Source organism: Phocoena phocoena, chromosome 4 (assembly GCF_963924675.1).
Source record: "Phocoena phocoena chromosome 4, mPhoPho1.1, whole genome shotgun sequence".
NCBI lineage: Eukaryota > Metazoa > Chordata > Mammalia > Artiodactyla > Phocoenidae > Phocoena > Phocoena phocoena.
This window is the reverse complement of record NC_089222.1, coordinates 70045506-70067002: the sequence shown is the minus strand read 5'-3', so window position 1 is coordinate 70067002 and position 21497 is coordinate 70045506. Positions and strand designations below refer to the sequence as shown.

The 21497-nt window shown below is 39.6% G+C and overlaps 1 protein-coding gene across 3 annotated transcripts in view; it reads left to right on the top strand.

Moving 5' to 3' along the window:
- The window catches only part of FGF12 (fibroblast growth factor 12), a 575717-nt gene that overhangs the window by 360950 nt on the left and 193270 nt on the right, over positions 1 to 21497 (top strand). For all 3 annotated transcript variants that reach the window (XM_065875999.1, XM_065875998.1, XM_065875997.1), the window contains one exon: positions 13485 to 13595. In XM_065875999.1, coding sequence (XP_065732071.1) covers positions 13485 to 13595 — 111 coding nt within the window. The remainder of the gene's footprint in view (positions 1 to 13484; positions 13596 to 21497) is intronic.

Here is a 21497-nt window from a genome sequence, read left to right as displayed (position 1 = left end):
ACGTACCACAAAAAAACAAAAACAAAAACAAAACAAAACTCAGGAGAATTTGCCCATTGCTACTGCTCCTAACCATGGGTCTTCCAAACCACATAAATTCTATCAGAAAGTTAATCTACCCCACAAGCAAGGCCACTTGCTGGTTATAGAACATGCTACAATATGTAGTCTTTAAAAAACAATAAAAAAAATTTTATACAATTTTTAAAGGTTACTTTCTATTTACAGTTATTACAAAATATTAGCTCTATTCCCCACGTTGTACAATATGTCCTTGAGTCTATCTTACACCCAGTAGTTTGTGCCTCCCATTCCACACCCCTATATTGCCCCCCATCCTACTGGTACAATGTGTATTCTTAATTCCTTAGAACTGCCTTCAGAAGCAGGTCCTAGTCATTCAAACAGTTTCACAAGAAGCAAAGTATACCTGTGTATAAAGAAATGAAATAGCTTTCTGGATACCACACAGCTCATTTGGGATAAAGCCAGGATACCTGTGAGAGGATGAAAAATGTTTTTCATTTAAAGGGCTGCAGCACAGAAGGATCATGATGTATTAAAGAGCCCCGACTCCAGGGATTGGAAGACATGCTTTCATGGGTTTCCCCTCTCTCTGGTGTTCTGCTTCTTCATCTGTAGAATTAGATCATCCTGAAGGGCTTTTCTGGTTTTAAAATCTTCAGATTCTAGGATTTTCATGTGTGAAATACCTTGTGGTTTTCATCCTCCATAGCTCATTCATGAATTGCCTGGAAGACAAGGTCCATTTCTTGGATGACAGTCTGAGAAAAACCAAGGGGCTGTGACTCAGTGAGGTTGACCAGAATCAAACTCCCCTTCATGAACGGAAATCCTTAGAAAGGCAAAGAAGTCATTTGGCTTCCTAGGAATGTTCACATTAAGCTTTTTCCACTCTCATTTTCCATGATATTCTACACTGACACAGGGCTTTCTTAGAAGCCTAATGATAGATTTGGATTTAGGGAAGGAGAGGTCACACATTTTTCCAGAGCTGGAGAGACTCTACACATCCTGTCATCCTGTCACCAGGTCCCACCAAGCATCAGTCCTCAGGCTGATGTCTTCTCTCCATCCTCATTGCCACTGCCTACCTGAGGCCTTATTATATGTCACAGCTTCCTACGTGGCTTCCACAACCACAGCACCACTCACTCTAAGTCATCCTTCTCTATTGTTCCCCAGTATGACTTTCTTAAATACTGCCCTCATAATTTATCCCCAGGCTTAAAATCCTTCAGTTTCCCTATCGTCTGATGCAATGGTCCCTAATGCTTCTCTTCTCTGAAGTGAGTGGGGCAAGACAAACTTTTGTCATGTGGATATTTTAATTTTTGTGTGTGTTTAGTATTGGTCCTTTTTAAACATTTGAACTTTCATTTACAATATATGCATAATATATGGTATTTATAAATTACCTACATGTAATTTATAAATAATAAATACACATACATGTGTTACCAAAATTCAGGTCTGGCTCCTTGCTGCTTGAAAGCCAATACGTGAGAGGCAAGGTTGGTGGAAAGGAAAGTTTGGCTTTCTTTTTTTTAAATCTTATTTGTAAGTTTGGATTTTCTTTCTTTTTAATTTTATTGGAGTATAGTTGATTTACAATGTTATGTTAGTTTCAGGTGTACAGCAAAGTGACTCAGTTGTACATATACATATATCCGTTCTTTTTCAGATTCTTTACCCATACAGGTTATTACAGAATATTGAGTGGTATTCTGTGTTATACGTTAGGTCCTTGTTGGTTATCTATCTTATATATAGTAGTTTGTGTATGTTAATACCAAGCTCCTGGTTTATCCCTCCCCCCAATGTTTCCCTTTCGGTAACCATAAGTTTGTTTGGAAAGTTTGCTTTATTTCAGAGGCTGGCAACTGGGGAAGAGGGCAGGCTCATGTCCAAAGGCCAACTGCCCCCTGACAATCAGTAGGCAAGAGCTTTTAAAGGGGAGATTCAGGGGTGTATGGGCAGAGGGAGGGAGCTACACGTAGAAAAGACACAGCTCTGACAATCATCTTGAAGTTAGTCATGTGGTGGTCTGATCAGTGTCATCTTGATTGTTTTAAGTTCAGTTCCAGGGTTGGTTTGAGTTCAGTCCCAGGTGCCTTCAGTTCCAGGGTCGGTTTTTTCCCATTTCTTTGAGGCCAGTTCTCAGAATTGTGGCAGCTTATGTCATGGCTACAGTCTGGTCATCATGCAGTTAACTTGTTCCACCTGGTGGGAGTTTCAGTATCTACAAAACAGTTCACAGGATATGGCTCAGAGTACTATCCATAGCCCTTGAGGGGGAACTAAAAGTCCTTGACTTTATTTAATGACTAAGCTATTATTATTTGGTCTTGTTTGACTGCTTTTCCTTTGTTTCTGTATTTTCTCATTTCTCTGATTACATTTATTCTTTGACTAAAGTTTTTTTACAGACAAGGCAGAGGACATGGGAGGGTGGGGTTCTGTCCTGGGAAGGTCTCAAGAGTGTCCTGCTCCATTTCATACGGAGGCTGTAGATTTAACAGATGGAGATGTATGCTCAAAAGAGTTTGGAGATCATTGGTTTAAAAGGTAAACTTTAGGGGCTTCCCTTGTGGCGCAGTGGTTGAGAATCCACCTGCCGATGCAGGGGACACGGGTTTGTGCCCCAGTCCGGGAAGATCCCACGTGCTGCAGAGCGGCTGGGCCCGTGAGCCACGGCCGCTGAGCCTGCGCGTCCGGAGCCTGTGCTCCGCAACGGAAGAGGCCACAGCAGTGAGAGGCCGGCGTACCACAAAAAAAAAAAAAAAAAAAAAAGGTAAACTTTATTAGCTTTGCTTAAAGAACCTCAAGTGTCCTGGGACCATATTTCCCTTCTGCTGTCACCTCCAGCCACTGCGTGCACCCTCTTATATCCCCACACCCTGGCCATGCCAGTGTGCTTGCCCAGTCTCTGAACATGCTGTTTGTGTGTCCCATGGGGCTGCCCCTCCTGCTTATGCTGCTCAAAGCACAACTGCCCTGCCTGTTCAAGGCCAAGTCTAAAATGTTGCTTCATCTTTGAAGCCTTTCTTAACTGCTTCCTGTCCCAGAACTCACCATCCCAGGTAAAGTTAGCACCCGTGCTCTGTGATTCCATGGCATTTTGTTTGTTCCTCTAGGAAAGCACTTTCCATGTTCACTGGGTATGGTTAGTTGTGTGTGCATCTCAGTGAGGAGGCCGTGGGTGCCTTCAAGGCAGGAATTGCATCTTACTCAGCTTTGTACCCAGCACCTAGTACATGTTGGAAGTCAGTAAATGGTAGTTGAGTTATTTTCATGAGCATCTTTTTTTTGGTTTGTTTTTTGGGTTTTTTTTTGCGGTACGTGGGCCTCTCACTGTTGTGGCCTCACTCATTGCGGAGCACGGGCTCCGGACACGCAGGCTCAGCGGCCATGGCTCATGGACCCAGCCGCTCCGCGGCATGTGGGACCTTCCCGGACCGGGGCACGAACCCGTGTCCCCTGCCTCGGCAAGCGGACTCTCAACGACTGCACCACCAGGGAAGCCCCATGAGCATCTTATAGAGAGGAAGCTGGGAGGGAGGGGGTTAATGGTATGAGGAATAAAATTGGCTCAGTACAGAAACCCCATCCTGATGGGCATTTCCCTGCCCTGCTTCTCCCGTCTCCCCCAGCTCAGACTGGTTTAGTGAAGAGGATATTCTGGAAAAAGCGTGTCCTTCTTTCCATTTAGCTTTGAGGCAGCATGAAGGTTAAGGATTGCCCGTCTCAAGGTCACTTGATGCCCGCTGAACAGGGCTTTGGAGACTGTTCAGTTTATGGAGAATGCCGCTGTGCTTGTCAACTGTGTTCAATGTGGAGGGGCTGAGTCGAGACTGAAAATGGAAAGAAAGGCACTGAAGGCTGGAGGCATGATATTCAAAGGCTGTAAACGTCTTTCTTACAAATGAGGAGCTCCTCTAAAAGTCACGGGTCACAGTGGAAAATCCCAGGTATAACTTATCTCCTTTCTATCCACGTACACATACCTCTCACCTACCCGGTGCCTGGCACTGTGCTACGTGCTGGGACAGGGTCATGAATCATTCAAGGTCCTCGCCCTTGAGGAGCTGTACCTAGTTCAGCGGAGACAGATCATATGCAAACAGCTGTAACAGTGTAGGGAGTCCTCTCCTAGCCTGTGCCTGAGGGAGCTGTGCAGAGGGAGTGATTAATTTAGCCTCAGGGTGTCAGCGAAGGCCCCGTGGAAGACAGCTGAACCTGGGAGACTGAGGAGGAATTCTGGGCAGAGAGAAGGCAGGGCATGGGATATGCGTTTCAGGCAGAGGGAACTACATCGGCAAGGGTCTAGAGCAAGGGATGGCCAGCTTTTTCTGGAAAGGGCCTGTTAGTAAATATTTCAGGCTTTTCAGGCTGTAGGGTCTCCATTGCAGCTACTCATCTCTGTTGTTGTAGCACGAAAGTAGCCAGGGGCAAATGTGTGAATGAAGGCGCACAGGCTGTGTTCCAATAAAACTTTATTTACAGAATTGGCAGCAACAGGACTGTAGTTTGCCAACTCCTGGTCGAGAGGAGGATCTTCAGAGAGCCTCTCGTCTGCTGGTTCCCAGTCTTTTCAAGCATTAGGATTACTTTGCATCTGCTAGTCCCTGTTTCCGATGCTCTTAGCTATTACTCCACGGCTCTTCATCAGGTCTCGGTGAAGTCCACTTCTAACCACGCTGTTCACAACACATCCATCCCCAGGACCCTCCATCCTTTTTCATCGCTTTCATTTTCATGGCACCTATACGAAAACTCTTATGTATGAATTGTTTGTTTACTTCTTGTCTTTCCTGCTGGAATGTAAGCTTCATGGCTTGTTCTCTGTTGTATTCAGTGCTGTGCTGGATCCTGGAGCCTGGGATGCTCATTTCTTCTGCTCCAGCTCTGCATCCAGTGAGGTCAAATGATAGTTTTAAATCAGCCACGGTGGGAAGATTTACCCTGTGGAAATCAGTCCCATGGAAATCAGGTTTGGGGCATTTTTTTAAAAAGAGCTGCTTTATGAGCATATCACTGGTTCTCCCCTCTACCTAGAATACCCACCAGAAAGTCTGGTGCTCAGTAAATACTTGATTTTTTAATAAAACGTGCTACCAGTATCTGCTGATTGAGAAAATAGATCTCTGCTTATAGATACAGAATCCTTTTGCCGTTATTAGTGCTTCACAGGGATTTCCATGTCCCTTAGATGGGTAACTGCTGAGGGCACCGTCACCTTCACTTGACCTATGGGAAGACTGAGGACTCACGACAGGACGTGGTAATCATTTTTTTTTTTTTTTTTTTTTTTTCGGTACGCGGGCCTCTCACTGTTGTGGCCTCTCCTGTTGGCGGAGCACAGGCTCTGGATGCGCAGGCTCAGTGGCCATGGCTCACGGGCCCAGCCGCTCCGCGGCATGTGGGATCTTCCCGGACCGGGGCACGAACCCGTGTCCCCTGCATTGGCAGGTGGACTCTCAACCACTGCGCCACCAGGGAAGCCCAGGATGTGGTAATCTTTACCCCATAGAGCAGACAGATTCTGCTAGGCCATGATGTCACATCTCCGCCTTATTCGCTACAGTCTCCCGAGTTAATGTGGGGTCTCAGGTCTGTGTCTCTTTTACTAAACAACAAGTATTTTTAATGAATTCCCCCAGTTTAGTGTGATTGTCATTTCTGCAGAGTGTTCAAAAGTCCAGATAAGTTCTGTCCTCTTTCACCTGTGTTACTGTATCCATTTCCGATTTGTCTGGGGCTTTGATTTATGGTATGTAAATGTGCCCTAGCCTATACCCTTTAGCTGTGATTATCATAAATATATCTGTTTATGAACAGTCTCCTACCCTGACAATCTAATTTTGAAATCTGCAGTGGTATGAAGCCCAGAAGCACTCGACAAGAATCACAGTTTAACAGCCTCTTCAATCTCCGTTCCTTTAAGTGGACAACATTAAACCTTGATACCAAGGGTCGTTTGTAAGCCCACAGAAACTGATTAAAAGCCCCATCAAATTACTACACAATGCATGCTTAACTTTTACAAAGTACTCTCCATTTGCAGGATGCCTGCTAAACAGTCTTTTCAATTCCCTGTCATAAGCACACACTAAGAAACAGAAACGTGAACTTGTATTTAACGGCCATCTGGCTTATCTCAAAGCTTTCCAGGACCTCAGGGCTAGAAAGAACCTTGCATTGCCATGCAGAATGCCTTTGCTTTCAGAGATATCTGTGTCCTTCATAGCTGTCCTGACCTGTAGATTTTTCTGCTTCTCTCTGTTTGCTTCTGTCCAATGATGGAGAACTCACTCTTTCCATAGGCAGCCTGTTTTCTTTTCGAATACAGTTTACAGAAAGTTCATTTTTACCTGCCTCCCTGTAACGTTCAGCCATCGGCCCTAGTTCTATCCCTGTGGAGCCACTCAGAGCAAATTGGCCTCTTCTTGCTTCTGTCTCCTCTTCTGTCTTCTTACTTCTAATCTCAAGAAAGTGGGGACAGCTCTTACGTCCCCTGCATCCTCCTTTCTCCAGGCTGCATATTGACTGTCCATTCAGCCATTCTTCCTATGACAGTCCTTTGTACCACCCTCTTTATTTTGCTCCTCTTCCTCTGGACATGTTCCAGTTTTGCCGGTGTCTTTCTTAAAGTGACCGAACAGTGCTGGAGAACAGCTGGGACCATAGAATGTTACGCTAGACTGCCTCTTCACTTACTAGTCCTGTAACCTATAGGGTAAGTGATGTAGCTTCTCTGAATCTCGATAATCTCACCTGACAAATGAGAAAAAGTACCTTACACATTAAGTTGTTGTGAATACCAGATACAACTGTAGTGAAATCATTGGGGGAGTGCCTGGTACCAAGTAGATGGGTTCATAATACAGCCATTGTTATTATAATAAATACTATTAATTCTCTGGATATAGCTCATAATAAAGTTTGGATCATATATATATATATATATATATATTTTTTTTTTTTTTTTTTTTTTTTTGCGGTACATGGGCCTCTCACTGCTGTGGCCTCTCCCATTGCGGTGCACAGGCTCCGGACGCACAGGCTCAGCAGCCATGGCTCATGGGCCCAGCCACTCCGTGGCATGTGGGATCTTCCCGGACCGGGGCATGAACCCGTGTCCCCTGCATTGGCAGGGGGACTCTCAACCACTGTGCCACCAGGAAAGCCCTATATTTTTCATTTTAGATTGGAGTTTACATGGGGGCACTTTCTGTAAGTTTAGGTGCAAATGTTGAATAGGCTGGCCCTAGATAAACACAGTGCAATTGTAGTATCTCATATATATATGCATGTGTATAAAATATGTCGATATTAAATACATATTTCTTGCACGGTTTCCTAGGACTCCTTTCCTTTGTCACTCCCACACTTCAGTAACTGATGCACAGCTAGGTGCTCCTGCCTCTCCTTGTCATCTCTTCTCTAGCTTCTTGCCCCCCAGTCCTGCAGCTTGCACAAGATATATACAGATTATGTCTTGGCTGCTCTTTGGGAAGGAAAGGACAGTGTTCATTCAGTATATCAGAGACGAGTCTTTTCCTAACTCATCCGTGTGTTGGCTGGATGACCTTGGACAAGACATTTTCCCTCTGAGGCTCAGTTTTTCTTTTTTATCTTTGAACTTGATGAAGGAAGGTATTTTGATGCAGAAAGGTATTGGATTCTGAGTGCCTTTCCAATTCTAAAATTCACTCTGTTTTCTACAATCTAATATTCATTTTGAGATGTGTGATTAGGCTTCCTTGGCTCTGTCTGTGTTCTGGTTTCCAGCGTGTACCTAGGTAAGCACTACACTTTAAGGCAGTACACTTTAAGGCAGCAGGAATGTCTAGGTAATTCCTTCAGGTCTCAGCTTTTCTGAGTGGCTTTGAAGTCAAACCTTCTGCAGAAATTGCCACGTCATCCTGAAGGGAAGCGGTGCTGAACGTGAGTTCCTGTGCTTTACCTTCTTTCTCACCAACCTCTTTGAAGGTAAAATTTCTTACTTGCTTTTGTGGCTCTAATTATTATTTTTAATCACCTTTTTATTTGAAAATGGTTTTACATTTACAGAAAAGTGAAGCCTACACCCAGTTTCCCATATGAACATCTTACATTCGTTTGATATGTTTGTGACAATTAGTGAATCAGTATTGATACCTTATGAATAATTAAAGTCCATACTTTATTCAGATGTCCTCAGCTTTTTACCTAATGTCCTTTTTCAGTTCCAGGGGCCCATCTAAGGTACATTCCATTTAGTTGTCTTATCTCCTTAGGCTCCTCTTGGCTATGACATTTTCTCAGAATTTTTTTTTGAATTTTTGACAGTTTCGAGGGGTACTAGTCAGTTGTTTTGTAGAATGTTCCATAGTTGAGATTTGTTTGATGTTTTTCTCATGATTAGACTGGGGTTATGGGTTTTGGGGAGGAAGATCACAGAGGTAGAGTGCCATTCTCATTACAGCGTATCAAAGGTATCAAGATATCAAGGCTATCAGCGTGATTTATCACTGTGGACCTTAACCTTGACCCCCGGCTCAGGTAGCACTGTTTTTATCAGGTTTCTGCACTGTGAAGTTACTCTCCACTCCGGTACCCCCTTTTCATATTCTCTTAGGAAGGGTGTCACTATGTACAACCACTGCTAGTTCTTTTTCACCGAACTGTCCAAGGTGGGTATTTCTGATGGCTGTTGTCTTTTCTTCCACCAGAATTCTCCTATTTTGTTGACATCTCCTAGGGCTTTATCATCTAAATCCAGCCAGCGTTAAGGAAGAGAAAATGTGGAGGATAATGTTTGCTTTTAAAAGCCTTGGCCTGAAAATGGCACACATCACTTCCACTTAACATTCCATATGACACTCATTCATCTGCCAAACCTAACTGCAAGGGAGGCTAGGACATATGGTCTAGCTGGGTGCCCAGGAAAAAGAGGAAATGGATTTTAGAGAAAATCTAGCAGTATTTGCTATACTACTTTAGAGTACAAAAGGGAACAAACTAAACCAATGTCTTACCATCATCAAATAATATAGCCATTGCTTCATAAAAAAATGAAAAAAATAATGGAAAAACATAATCTTTGAATCAAGGAGAGTCATATAAATTGAAAATAAAATTAGCTTAATAAAAAACTTACTCTGTTGGCCATATTTTTCTTACTTCACTGTTTACCTGTGAACATTTGTTGAGAATAGGCACTTACCTGCATGCCAGCATTTGCAAAACTCTGCTGTAAATTACGCCTATACCAGATTCTGCATCATTCCCAAAGTCTGCCATGCTGTTTTCTCCTTCATCCATTGTTTTTCTGGAATGGCCTTCCTCTGGTTTCTTTGCCTATGAAATGCTATTTACTCCTCAAGTGACAGGTGAGGTGCCTTCATCTAACTTCTAGACAGAATTAGTCCCTTGCTCCTTGTGACATCACGTCACTTTGCTTCCATTCATCATTTAACAGCTATCTCACACTATGTATACGTATGTTTCATGCATTAGACTGGGTGCTCCCTGAGGACAGCACAGGTTTTATTAATCTGTTAGATGCCTAAGCATGGTCTGAAAAATAAAAAGCACGTTTTCTTGAATGCACTCAGGATGCTAGATATCCCAAAAAGTGGTCTCATTTTTTTTAAACCCCTTTCTTTAAAATACAACAAAACATTTTCTTTTTTTCCCCCCAATTATAAAAGTGATCCTCCCTTATGATAGACAAGCCTTCCTGGTGGAGGTGATCTTGAGCTGAGCCTGGAAAGATTGATAGGATTTGATAATAATAAAGGTATAGGCCTGTCAGGCAGGCTATACTGCTTTCCGTGACACATCCTAGGTTCAGGGCATTTGTTTAATAGATGGTCAGGGCTCCTTTGAAACAGCTATAGTGTAAAACATTCACTTTCATAGATCATCACATAATTAAAACTCAGACTCTGAGCTTGTTCTGCACTGCTCTTGGGTGGTGGGGCTTGGTGAACAGCCTTAGGCTCACTATCTTGAACCGGAGTTACCAACCTGAATTCCCAGGGTCCCAACAGGGGGATAGCTTCACCGTAGCAAAAGGAGTGTTTAATTACAGCTACAGAAAGTGGAGCATGAAAAAAAAACCAAACAATCATTTTCAGGCTTTAATGATTCAGCTGCCATGCATCTCCTTACCTATCAAAACATGACTTCTTAAAGTGACCTTATCAAGTTTATTAGAGATAAAGTATGAATTCTATGACAGTTGTTCCTTTCCTTCCTTCTATCCTTTTCTATCCTCTACTCTTAATCTTTTGGTTACTTTAGTGACTTTACAAGCTCAATATTTTACTAAAACATGAATCAGCAAAGTCTATTTGTAAAATACTTCCTTTGGTTTACACTGTTTCCTCAATTTTCAGGGTTGAAAAATTAGACCTTAATTAGGATTTATATTTTTATGGTTTTTGTATTTCATATTATCACATTTATTTATTCATCTGAAATTCTAAATTATTATAGTTAGCGTAGAAATTATTTTTTCCCATTACACAGATAGGAAAACAGCCTCAGATACTAAGTGACTTGCTTAGGACCCCACAGCAACTGTGGTTCAAAGCTGGGTCTCCTGATTGCACATCTAGAGCTGAACGTACCACATTAGCATCTTCCTGTCAACCACTTAGCCTTGTGGCAGAGGCTCACACATTCTTTTATTTCTCCTAATTATAAAAGTGACCCACACTTATGATAGCCAAGTCTTCCTGAGAAGGTGATCTGGAACTAAGCCTGGGAAGGTTGGTAGGGCTTAATAGATGGTAGGGGTACAGGATATTTTTTTGCAGTGTGGTTAACTAGCTACATGCTTCTCTGACATGTCCCTTGGGGGTCAGGGGCATGGAGACAACACATTGAGAATGAATCCATGCCTTGATTTCTGGCACTACTTAGAGGAGAAGATTCTAAAATCAAAGAGACTTTAAGTCAAAGGTGCTCAAATTATAAATACACTGAATTTATTTAACCACAGTAATAATACATAGTTATCAATCAGAATGCCTACTTTCCAGTTTAGTTCTTTTTTTACTTTTTTTTTTTTTCCGGTACGCGGGCCTCTCACTGTTGTGGCCTCTCCCGTTGTGGAGCACAGGCTCCGGACGTGCAGGCTCAGTGGCCTTGGCTCACGGGCCCAGCCGCTCCGCGGCATGTGGGATCTTCCTGTACCGGGGCACGAACCCGTGTCCCCTGCATCGGCAGGCAGACTCTCAACCACTGCGCCACCAGGGAAGCCCTAGTTCTTTTTTTAATACCCTACTTCCTCATTACCAGTTTTCTTGGCAACTTTTCTTCTTCTTAGGACTGCTTTGAAGAAGACATGTTTATATAGGCATTGCCTCAAACTTCCAAGTGTGTGTGATCTAGTCATATGTGCAAAAGACATATGTCATAGGGAGCAGATCCATTCCCAAAGAGTTTATTGCATTGAATCCTTATCTATAACTCTTATCTAGACTCAAACATCAATAAATGTGTTTAGTTTAACACACAGTACTTAGCATATTGCCTGCCCAATAAAAGAGGTTCTGAGTAAATATTGATTTAATAAATTGGTGAAGGAATGACACTGTCAGTTGAAATTCATTGATTGTCCTTTTGAGGATAACACATAACTACTTCACCAGTCATATGATTTCTATCCTTGCCTCAATTTTTATCACCAGAAGCAGCATTTTTCTTTTTCTACTAATTTTTATGAAATAGGGCTATAAATGTGCTAGAGTAGTCTAATTTTTGCACAAAACTGAAGTAGAGACAAAGATGGTGGTGATGTACCAGTCAGAATGGCCATCATCAAAAAATCTACAAACAATAAATGCTGGAGAGGGTGTGGAGAAAAGGGAACCCTCTTGCACTGTTGGTGAGAATGTAAATTGATACAGCCACTATGGAGAACAGTATGGAGGTTCCTTAAAAAACTAAAAATAGAACTACCATACGACCCAGCAATCCCACTACTGGGCATATACCCTGAGAAAACTATAATTCAAAAAGAGTCATGTAACACAATGTTCATTGCAGCACTATTTACAATAGCCAGGACATGGAAGCAACCTGAGTGTCCATCAACAGATGAATGGATAAAGAAGATGTGGCACATATATACAATGGAATATTACTCAGCCATAAAAAGAAACAAAATTGAGTTATTTGGAGTGAGGTGGATGGACCTAGAGTCTGTCATACAGAGTGAAGTAAGTCAGAAAGAGAAAAACGAATACCGTATGCTAACATATATATATGGAATCTAAAAAAAAAAAAAGGTTCTGAAGAACCTAGGGGTAGGACAGAAATAAAGACGCAGACGTAGAGAATGGACTTGAGGACACCGGGAGGGGGAAGGGTAAGCTGGGACGAAGTGAGAGAGTGGCATGTACTTATATACACTACCAAATGGAAAGTAGATAGTTAGTGGAAGCAGCCGCATAGCACAGGGAGATCAGCTCGGTGCTTTGTGACCACCAGAGGGATGGGATAGGGAGGGTGGGTGGGAGACGCAAGAGGGAAGAGATGTGGGGATATATGTATATGTATAACTGGTTCACTTTGTTATAAAGCAGAAACTAACACACCATTGTAAAGCAATTATACTCCAATAAAGATGTTAAAAAAAAAAAAAGAATGATGGTAATACTGTAGAAAATAGATTGTTGCTGGCAGCTAGTACCACAGTGAGAAAGCTTTAAATATTTATGTTAGCTGCTATACAAAAATTCAAATGTGGTATACAAAGATCAGTTTGATGGTATTAGTGTGTAGGGTGTTTTTAAAAGCTGAAGACCACTTCTGGTTTGAAATACAGAAATATGCATGGCTTGATCTTTTTGAGTGTGCTGGAAAAATGACTTTTGTAGTATTGGGGCTCACTCAGATGAAGTATTTACTGAAGGTGAGATCTGTTTCTACATACTTTCCAGTGACATCTCATGGCCATGGGGGTTTGGCTTTTTCCTGTGGTTCTCAACCAAGCCTGAATTTAATCAGAATTTCAAAACCCAGGAAACATAGATAGAGAGTTGTCATTCAGCAGAAATAGAAGTCTTCCCGGAATTGACTATGACTCCTGAAAGCTTAGCAATTACAGTGACAGTTTGGTCTGAACAGTGACGCAGGAATGGGACCACAAACTTAGTGGCATCTTGCAGGCAGACACTAGATGCAGGAGGGAGAGACATAATTCATTTTTTAGCACACCTCTGTATTTTCTAATCATAATTAGCTTTTATTCATTTACATTTGGTTTACTCTTGCAGAGATTTATTGATCTGCCTCTAGAAAGAAAAAAAAGTACAGATGTGTTACCAAAATGCCTTCTTTTCAAATAGTTATTTCAATATTTAAACCATTGACATTTATGCATTTACTTCAGGAATGTTTTTGACAATTTGCAAGTGTGTATTAAAAAAAAATTTCAATAATCATTTCATTTTGTTCTGCAGAACCCCAGCTGAAAGGAATTGTGACAAGGTTATTCAGCCAGCAGGGATATTTCCTGCAGATGCACCCAGATGGTACCATTGATGGGACCAAGGACGAAAACAGTGACTACAGTAAGGCACATTAGCTTCTTGCAATCTAATTACAATCAAATGTATGGCCCAGTGTATCTTAGACTTAAAGCATGGCCAGGCTACCTTTGGAACTATTGAACTACTAGTAAGCTGGTGTCTTTTCCTTTATCCTTCTTGCTATGATTCCCTATAGCCAGGAGACCGTGAGGGACAGAGATTATGTACTCAGTAAGAAGGTAGAAGGCTTGAAGGAGTTCTGACTGGTCAGTGGACAAGAATTTCCTCTCATCCCACTGTTTGTAGTCAGGATGATATTAAGTATTCATAGAAGCAAGGCAGACCTTCCAGCACAAAATGGTATTTCAATCCTGGAACCAAACAGTAAACATGTTATAGTAATTCTTAGAACATCATTTCTGGAAGACCAAAGTTACTTCTCAAGGTAAACATTGAATATATACATATGTATATTACATGTTATTTTATTTTGATTGAGGACAAAATTATTGATCTAAAAAGGAAAATATATTAAAATATTATGATAACAGATAATGAAAACTGGTAGAACTGCAATTTTGTTTATAGTTTTTTGAGATAAAATGCAAACATTAAAAGATTATTGATAATATCCCTGGAAATAATGTTTAAGTAATTTAACTATATAGGTGACAAGTTTGATAACTAAACAAATCATCAAGGTCTGAGAGAGTATATTTGCATTTCAGAAGAATTTTGATTGCAAGCCTCAGAGCCAAGAATGATCACTTTCATCATATCTTTCAGTTTCTGAATAATCGTGTGCAGATACCTGGGGGGAAATTCGTGTTATTCTAAAATTATACAGGGCATCATATTGTTTCCCAAAGTTTGTCTGTATTTCCTGCTAGATCTTTAGTACTAGTCACATAGTAAATGCTCATTAAATCTATATCCCATTGAGTTGTCTTCTGACGGAGGTGATTTTGTGGTTAGACTGACATTCTACCCAACTGCATAAGATAATCTAAGAAGTCTGATATTTTACGGTGAACTATCTTTTAAATTAAAAATAAAGATCTCAGGAAAGATCTACAATCCCTAGAGTGTGAAAATGCGCTTCTCCACCCCTTCTAAATTATTCTTTGTTCACTTAATGTTACACATTACAAAATATGAATTACAATAAAGATCTTATTATAAAGAATTTCATCCCATTTTCTGCCAAGTAGGTGATTAGCTTATTGTGGTTTGCATTGTTGGTTTGTTTGTGGGAATGCATTCTTTAAATGATTTAAGGTTTAACTGAGTACAGAAGAATGAGGATGCTTTCCTCTCCATGTAGAATTTTCATTATTGCATGTGAACTTGAATTCAGATTTAGTGAAGCTACAAGTATAGGTGGAAAGAATCAAGGATGTGGCTTAGCTGTGTCACCCGTACTATCTCTGGGGTATCCCTTGTTCTGGTTTCTTTTTCTATAAAATGATGTGGCTGGAGATGATAATCTTAATATCCTTTGTCAGACAGAACCATCCACCCAACTTAAAAAAAAGATTGAAAAATTATAAGTTGGTGAACATAGATTCAGTCCTCAAGGGAGCCAAATAGCCGTAGCCACAGGATACAGCTGTTACCTAGACAGCTGTCCTATGGATCTGTGACGTTTATCACGGGGCAGTGGCAGAGAGGTGAGGGTGAAAGCGTGGGGTCAACCAACAAAATACCTTCCTTCAATGTTTTTAGAAAAATAATTGAAAGTGCTTTCTCTGCAGATGCTGGGTCAATGGCTAATATAGACCTACAGCCACATATAAATATACACACTTATACACACATATGCATAATATATATACGTATATATAGAGGCGTTACGCATAACACACATACTGAGGGTGCTACATTTTGTCAGAAACTTTTAGAAACTGTCTGGATTCACAACTTTAAAATACCTTATTTTTTATTAAGACAAACTACTGCATACATTTATTGATATGTTGGTATTAAAAGGAGTTTAAATATACAAAATAATAAGACTTAGATAAATTCATCTGGATACCCAACCCCGGCTTAAAATTTAGTTAAAAACATCAATACATTTGAAACCCTTGTGTGCTCTTTCTGGTGGAGTCCTGCTTTTCCCTTCAGTACCAGACATAACAACTATCTTGAATTTGACATTTTTTATTTCTGTGCAGTTTTATAAATACATTTTTTCATATATACATATATATGCATATACTTACATCCGTCATAACATCATTTTGCATGTTTTTAAACTTTTTATAAGAGGAACATTACTATATATAACTTTTATGTATTTTTCTTCCCCAGTATTTTGGTTGTGAGATGCATATATGGTGATATATTTGCTTAATATTATTCATTTTCATTTTTGTAAAGTATCCCATTGCATGAACATACCCAAATATATTTATCCATTCTCTTTTGGGTGGATAATTATCATTTCTATTTTAAGGCAATTACAAATAGTGCTGCTAAAATATTTCTTGTACATGTTGAAGAGGCCTTCGCTGACCATCCTTAATAAAACTAAACATTTCACCTTGACCTATTCTGATACCCTAGTATTTTTTTTCTAGTCATAGCTCCTATGATGACCTGATATGCATATTGTTGCAGTTTATTTGTTTATTTTTGATCTTCCTAGCTGGAGAATGTTTCATGAGTGAAGAGATTTTGTTTTGATCTTTGATGTATCTTTATTATTTTTTTTCACATCTTTGTTGGAGTATAAATGGTTTACAATGTTGTGTTAGTTTCCGCTGTACAACAAAGTGAATCAGCTATACATATACATATATCCCCATATCTCCTCCCTCTTGTGTCTCCCTCCCACCCTCCCTATCCCACCCCTCTAGGTCATCACAGAGCCTCGAGTTGATCTCCCTGTGCTATGCAGCAGCTTCCCACTAGCCATCCATTATACATTTGTGTCTTCAGAACCTAGAATGATCATTAGTACATAGTAAGCACTCAACAAAAATCAAAACGAATGAATGAATGTGTCCTTGTACATGTGTAAAAGTTTCTCTAGATCATTGGCTAAATATTCTATCCACCTAAATATTTTTAACATTTCCTGTTGAAATAATGTTAGACTTCAGAAAAATTACAAAATAGTACAGGAAATTTCTGTGTACTCTTCACCCAGCTTCCCCTAATGGGTACCACTTTTATGTAACAACAGTACAATTATCAAAGCCAGGAAATTAACCTTGGTACAATACTATAAATTGAGCTATAGACTTTATTCAGGTTTTGCCAGTTTTTGGACTAATGTACTTTCTTCTGATCCCCCCACACATATTTTAATTAAAAATATCCCATGAAAACAAATAATTTTTATTTTTACATTTTCTGAGTGTGGATTGAGATAAAAATATCAAAGAAGGATTTAAATTCTACTCATGTTTTTTAATAGAAAATTATAAACCTCTAAGTTGTTAAAATGCCTTTTCTTTCTCTACTTTGTGTGGGCAGGAGTAAAAGCATTTGATTGTTTGGAAAAAAAAATCTTGTTACTATGAGCATCTGTCAGAAGTGTGCTGTTTGGTTCAGTAGACATCATTAGGTCCAGCCAACCTTACCATAGTATCTTGGATTGAATTGATAGGACACCTGTTCTTTTGTTCAGGAAGAAAAGGCTAATTACATGTAATTGAGTACAAAACCAAATGGGTTTGTCAGCAGTAACAGATACAAATCTCTGCAAGTGTAATGATACCAAAGATGCAAGACAGTGTTGGAACACTGACACAAAAAAGACAACAGCAGTTTGGAGAGTATTAATAGGAACATTTTACATAAAATTAGAAAGGTAATTATTCTGCTCCACCAGTTTCCGTAGGAGAAGATACATTTGAAGAGGTCAAACATGCTGGGGTGAAAACAATTAAGATATGCAAATGCATTGTTGCCTTTTTTCTCTGAACAAAAATATTAACAGCCATTTCACTGTGGCGTGAGCTGCCTGACAAATGAATACAATGGTGAAACTGAAGATATTCAAGCTGGTGCTGCACTGGTACTTGTAGAACGTTTATGAAAAAACCCCTTCAGTGTGGGAGGGGAAGAACGTGGTGGTGGTTGAGATAGTTTCAGAACTCAGTGACTTTTAAGGTCTCCTTCAGTCTTGAGATTCATTTAAAAATTATTTTGAATAGATAAGTATATGGTACAGAATTGTAAAGGCACAAAAAAGGATATACAGTTGAAAAAGAACAAAACAGTTCTTGACAGCCAAGAGCTGGCTCGGCACTACCAGCAGGCCAAATGTGAACAGTTTCACAGGACACCGAATCAGGCAAGGCCACTGTGACCATGATGGATCAGGACAAAAACAAGAGCACTCTGTAATCATATCTGAATGCAGACAAAAACAAGAAAGTTGTCCAAACTACAAAATGATCGAATCTCGCTGTACCCTGGTTTATATGGGTGGGTGCTGCTTCATCACCAGGAACAGGATGTTGCTCTGTTCTTCTTGCCTTCTAGATAAGAATTATTAAGATAGCCAAGTATAGAATTACACCTGCATCCAAAGAGCAATCAACTTGGAATAAATCTGCTTTCTTTGAGCCCCCTTAAAAATCACTTAACATGAGACTAAATCCTGGAAGTCCCTTCTTACACCTTACTAAGACACCCCAGTTCTGCCATGGTGTATATTTTTCCTCCTCGCTGAGAGTCAGTGAACCCAACTTTGTTCAACCACAGATGTGTGGATGTGTTTCTCTGACTAGAAGACGTTAACATAGTCAAAAGCAATTTTCTGTCCCTCCCCTCTCTGCCACCTGGCCACATTTCTTGGTACTCTTCGAGATGCAGTCTGTGCATTAACAACATACACAATATTATATATCTGTATATGTCTATCTCTCTCTCTCTCTCTCTCTATCTATCTATCTTTCTAATCTTGTTCAGTACTTTTTCTTAACTTAAAATGTTGTATTTACAAGACTTTTCCATGTTAGGACATATTTAAATGGGATATTTTATTTAACCTAGTTTCCTCTTGAAGGACATTTCAGTTCTTTCTAATATTTTGCTGATACACACTATTCTATAAACAATATCCTTGTACAGAAGTCATTCTGCGTGTGTGCAACTATATTTAGACGATAGATACTTAGAAGAGGAATTGTTGGGTCAAGGTTTTATGCTTTTATATTTTTGAAAGATAGCTATTTCCTCTCCATCAAACAAATTTACACTTAGAGTGACTAGTCGTTTCCTTATCTTCTAGTCAACACAATGTGTTATCAGACTTTTGGTTCTTTGCTACCTAAAAACATAAACTTTAAGTTTTCTTATTATGAGTTAGGTTGAGCACTTGTTCATATAGTTTATGAGACACCTGCACTTCTTTTCCTATAAGATGTCTGTTTATATTTGTTTCTATTAAGTGTCTGTGTTATCATTTGCAAGAAAGCTATTTATATTTTAAAAATCAGCTCACTGTTATGTGAGTTTCAAATATCTTTACTCATTTTGTTGTTTGCCTCTGAATTTTTTTGCAATGCCTTATTTTATTTTAAATACGCTTTTATGCCCTCAGCTTTTCTTTCCTATTTAGAAGTGTACTCATTCCAAGATTATAAAAAAAACCTCCCATGTTTTAGTAAGGAATTGTTTCATTTTTATACTTCATATTTAATTAATCTAGAATTTTATTTCTTGACTTTTGACTCTAGACCTCTAATATTTTGTGTTCCTAACTACCAGTTTTAAGTACAAATACAGTTTCTACAGATTTTATGAATGTATTAAATTCTCCATGAATTCAGCATTAAAAAATATATATATTTCAACAAGGCCTGTATCTGAGTTTCAGAAATCCAATTGGAAATTTAAAAATTGAGTCATCCAGCTATGTTTTCTATACAATACCAGACATATGATGTTTTGATACCACCAATCACAAGTATATAGACACAGCCAAAGCCAACAGAAGCTCTGTATTGCTAAACGATGAACAAAAACATGATCCAAATGGTTAGTTGGAGAAAATCATTAAGGACATAAGGGATGCTGCAAAGAATTATAAAGATGCTCTGTCTTCCTAACAAGGGGCCTTTGTTAGGTGAAAGAGATGACATGGAGTTCATCCCTTTCACCTACTCAGACGTACACGTTATAGTAGTCATGGGTGAGCGAGGGCTACGCCATATCCAATTATAGGGATATTATTTTCTTCTAGTGTCTTCTGTACTTTAAGAATATATCACAATTTGTTGCGTGAAGTCATACCTACAAGTTGGATGAAAAGAAAAAGAAATGCGTGCGTTATCCTGCTGATTTTCTTTAAGCAAGCTTATTTGTATAATCTTGAGCAATACTTTGGTACATGTAATGTTGTTACCCTTACAGTGGCATGCCTTTTCAAAACAAAATTAATATTCAGCCTTAGCTTATGAATGCAGTTACCTCACTTGATTTTTTTTAAATAAAGAAAAAATATTACCTTTTGACTTTCATAGCTAGAAGAAAAGTAATGGACACTTGTTAGAAATTTGTTTTTGTGGATTGTGTTTCAATTTTAAAGACTGTTCCTTCAAATAATATTTATGGAAAGCTTGAACGAGAACCAATGATTTCCTTGAATAGTTTGCCGATTCACATATGTTCATAAGGAAATAACTCCTCAGACTTTTTTTAACCTTGGCTTTGTACCTTTTTATGTCTTATATTTCCTTTCGAGCCTAAGACTTCTGCCCTCATGTGCCCCTCTGTTTAGTAAAGTAAAACATGAGCCATTTGAAATTATCCTTTTTCCTAGTTGCTCTATGACTATTTATGGGCATATTGATAGGAAGTATACATATACATAGTGGTTAAGAATCTGATGGGAGCCACTTTACCAAGTGTATTCCTAGAACTAAGGACTGAGATTATCTTTAGTCTATTCCTGGCTCTGTGAGGTGACCAGTGCTTTGGTCTTGGGCAAGTCACATAAATTTTGTCAGATTTATACAATCTCTGGTTTTACAAAATGAGAGGAACAGAGAATCTCTAAGCTTTTTATAGCCTTTCCTTTAATTCTCATATAGAAGTAAATGTATGCTCAGAAAAACTGATCGACAGATTCCGTTTCCACAAATACCATTTGTTCTGAAAGGTATGTTACTGACAGGAAATCTTCAGTTGCAAATCCCTATGTGATATTCTCAAGGTGTATATAAAGATCTGGAGAGTCATACATACATATAAGTGATAGAGCCAGAATTGAATGCAGGCTATCTGACTTGAGGTTCTTTGCCTTGGAGTTAGTTATTTAATCTCTTCACATCTTACTTCCCTCATTTGTTAAGTAGGGATAATAATAGTACTTAGATCACAAGGTTGTTGTGTAGACTAAATGGGTGATTCATGAAAAATGCTTCAAATAATGCCGAAAACCTGGTTAAATGTTGTTGGTGGTTGTCGTTGTTATTCTCATCAGTCGGGGTAAGAGTCCTTGTTTGCGAGGAGCTTATAGACAGTGACCATTTTAACAGAAGTAGAATTCTTACTGGTGGTAGCTGTTGTTACGTGAAAGAATTTAAAAGTGCTTAAGCTAGAGGGTCTGGAGCAGTACTCTAAGTTAGTGGTTCCTAAAGTGTGCAGTCCCTGGACCACCAGCATCAGCATCACCTGAAAACTCGTTAGAAGAACACACTCTTGAGGCTTGCCCTAGACGTGCTGAATCAGATGGAACCTCAGGGCTGGGGCTCAGCAGTGTGTGTTTTGACAAGCCCTCCAGATGATTCCGGTGCACTGCAGGAGCTATGAAGGGGCACGTTCCTCTGCACCCAAGATTTGGAGTGTTCACGTTTGCTAATGAAGCAATCTCTGTCTTGGGACTGTCATACCTAGTTCTATGGGAACCTGATTCCTGATGTAATAGGGAAAGCATAGGTCTGTAGGTAGACTGAAAAGCATACTGAAATCCAGACTTTCTAG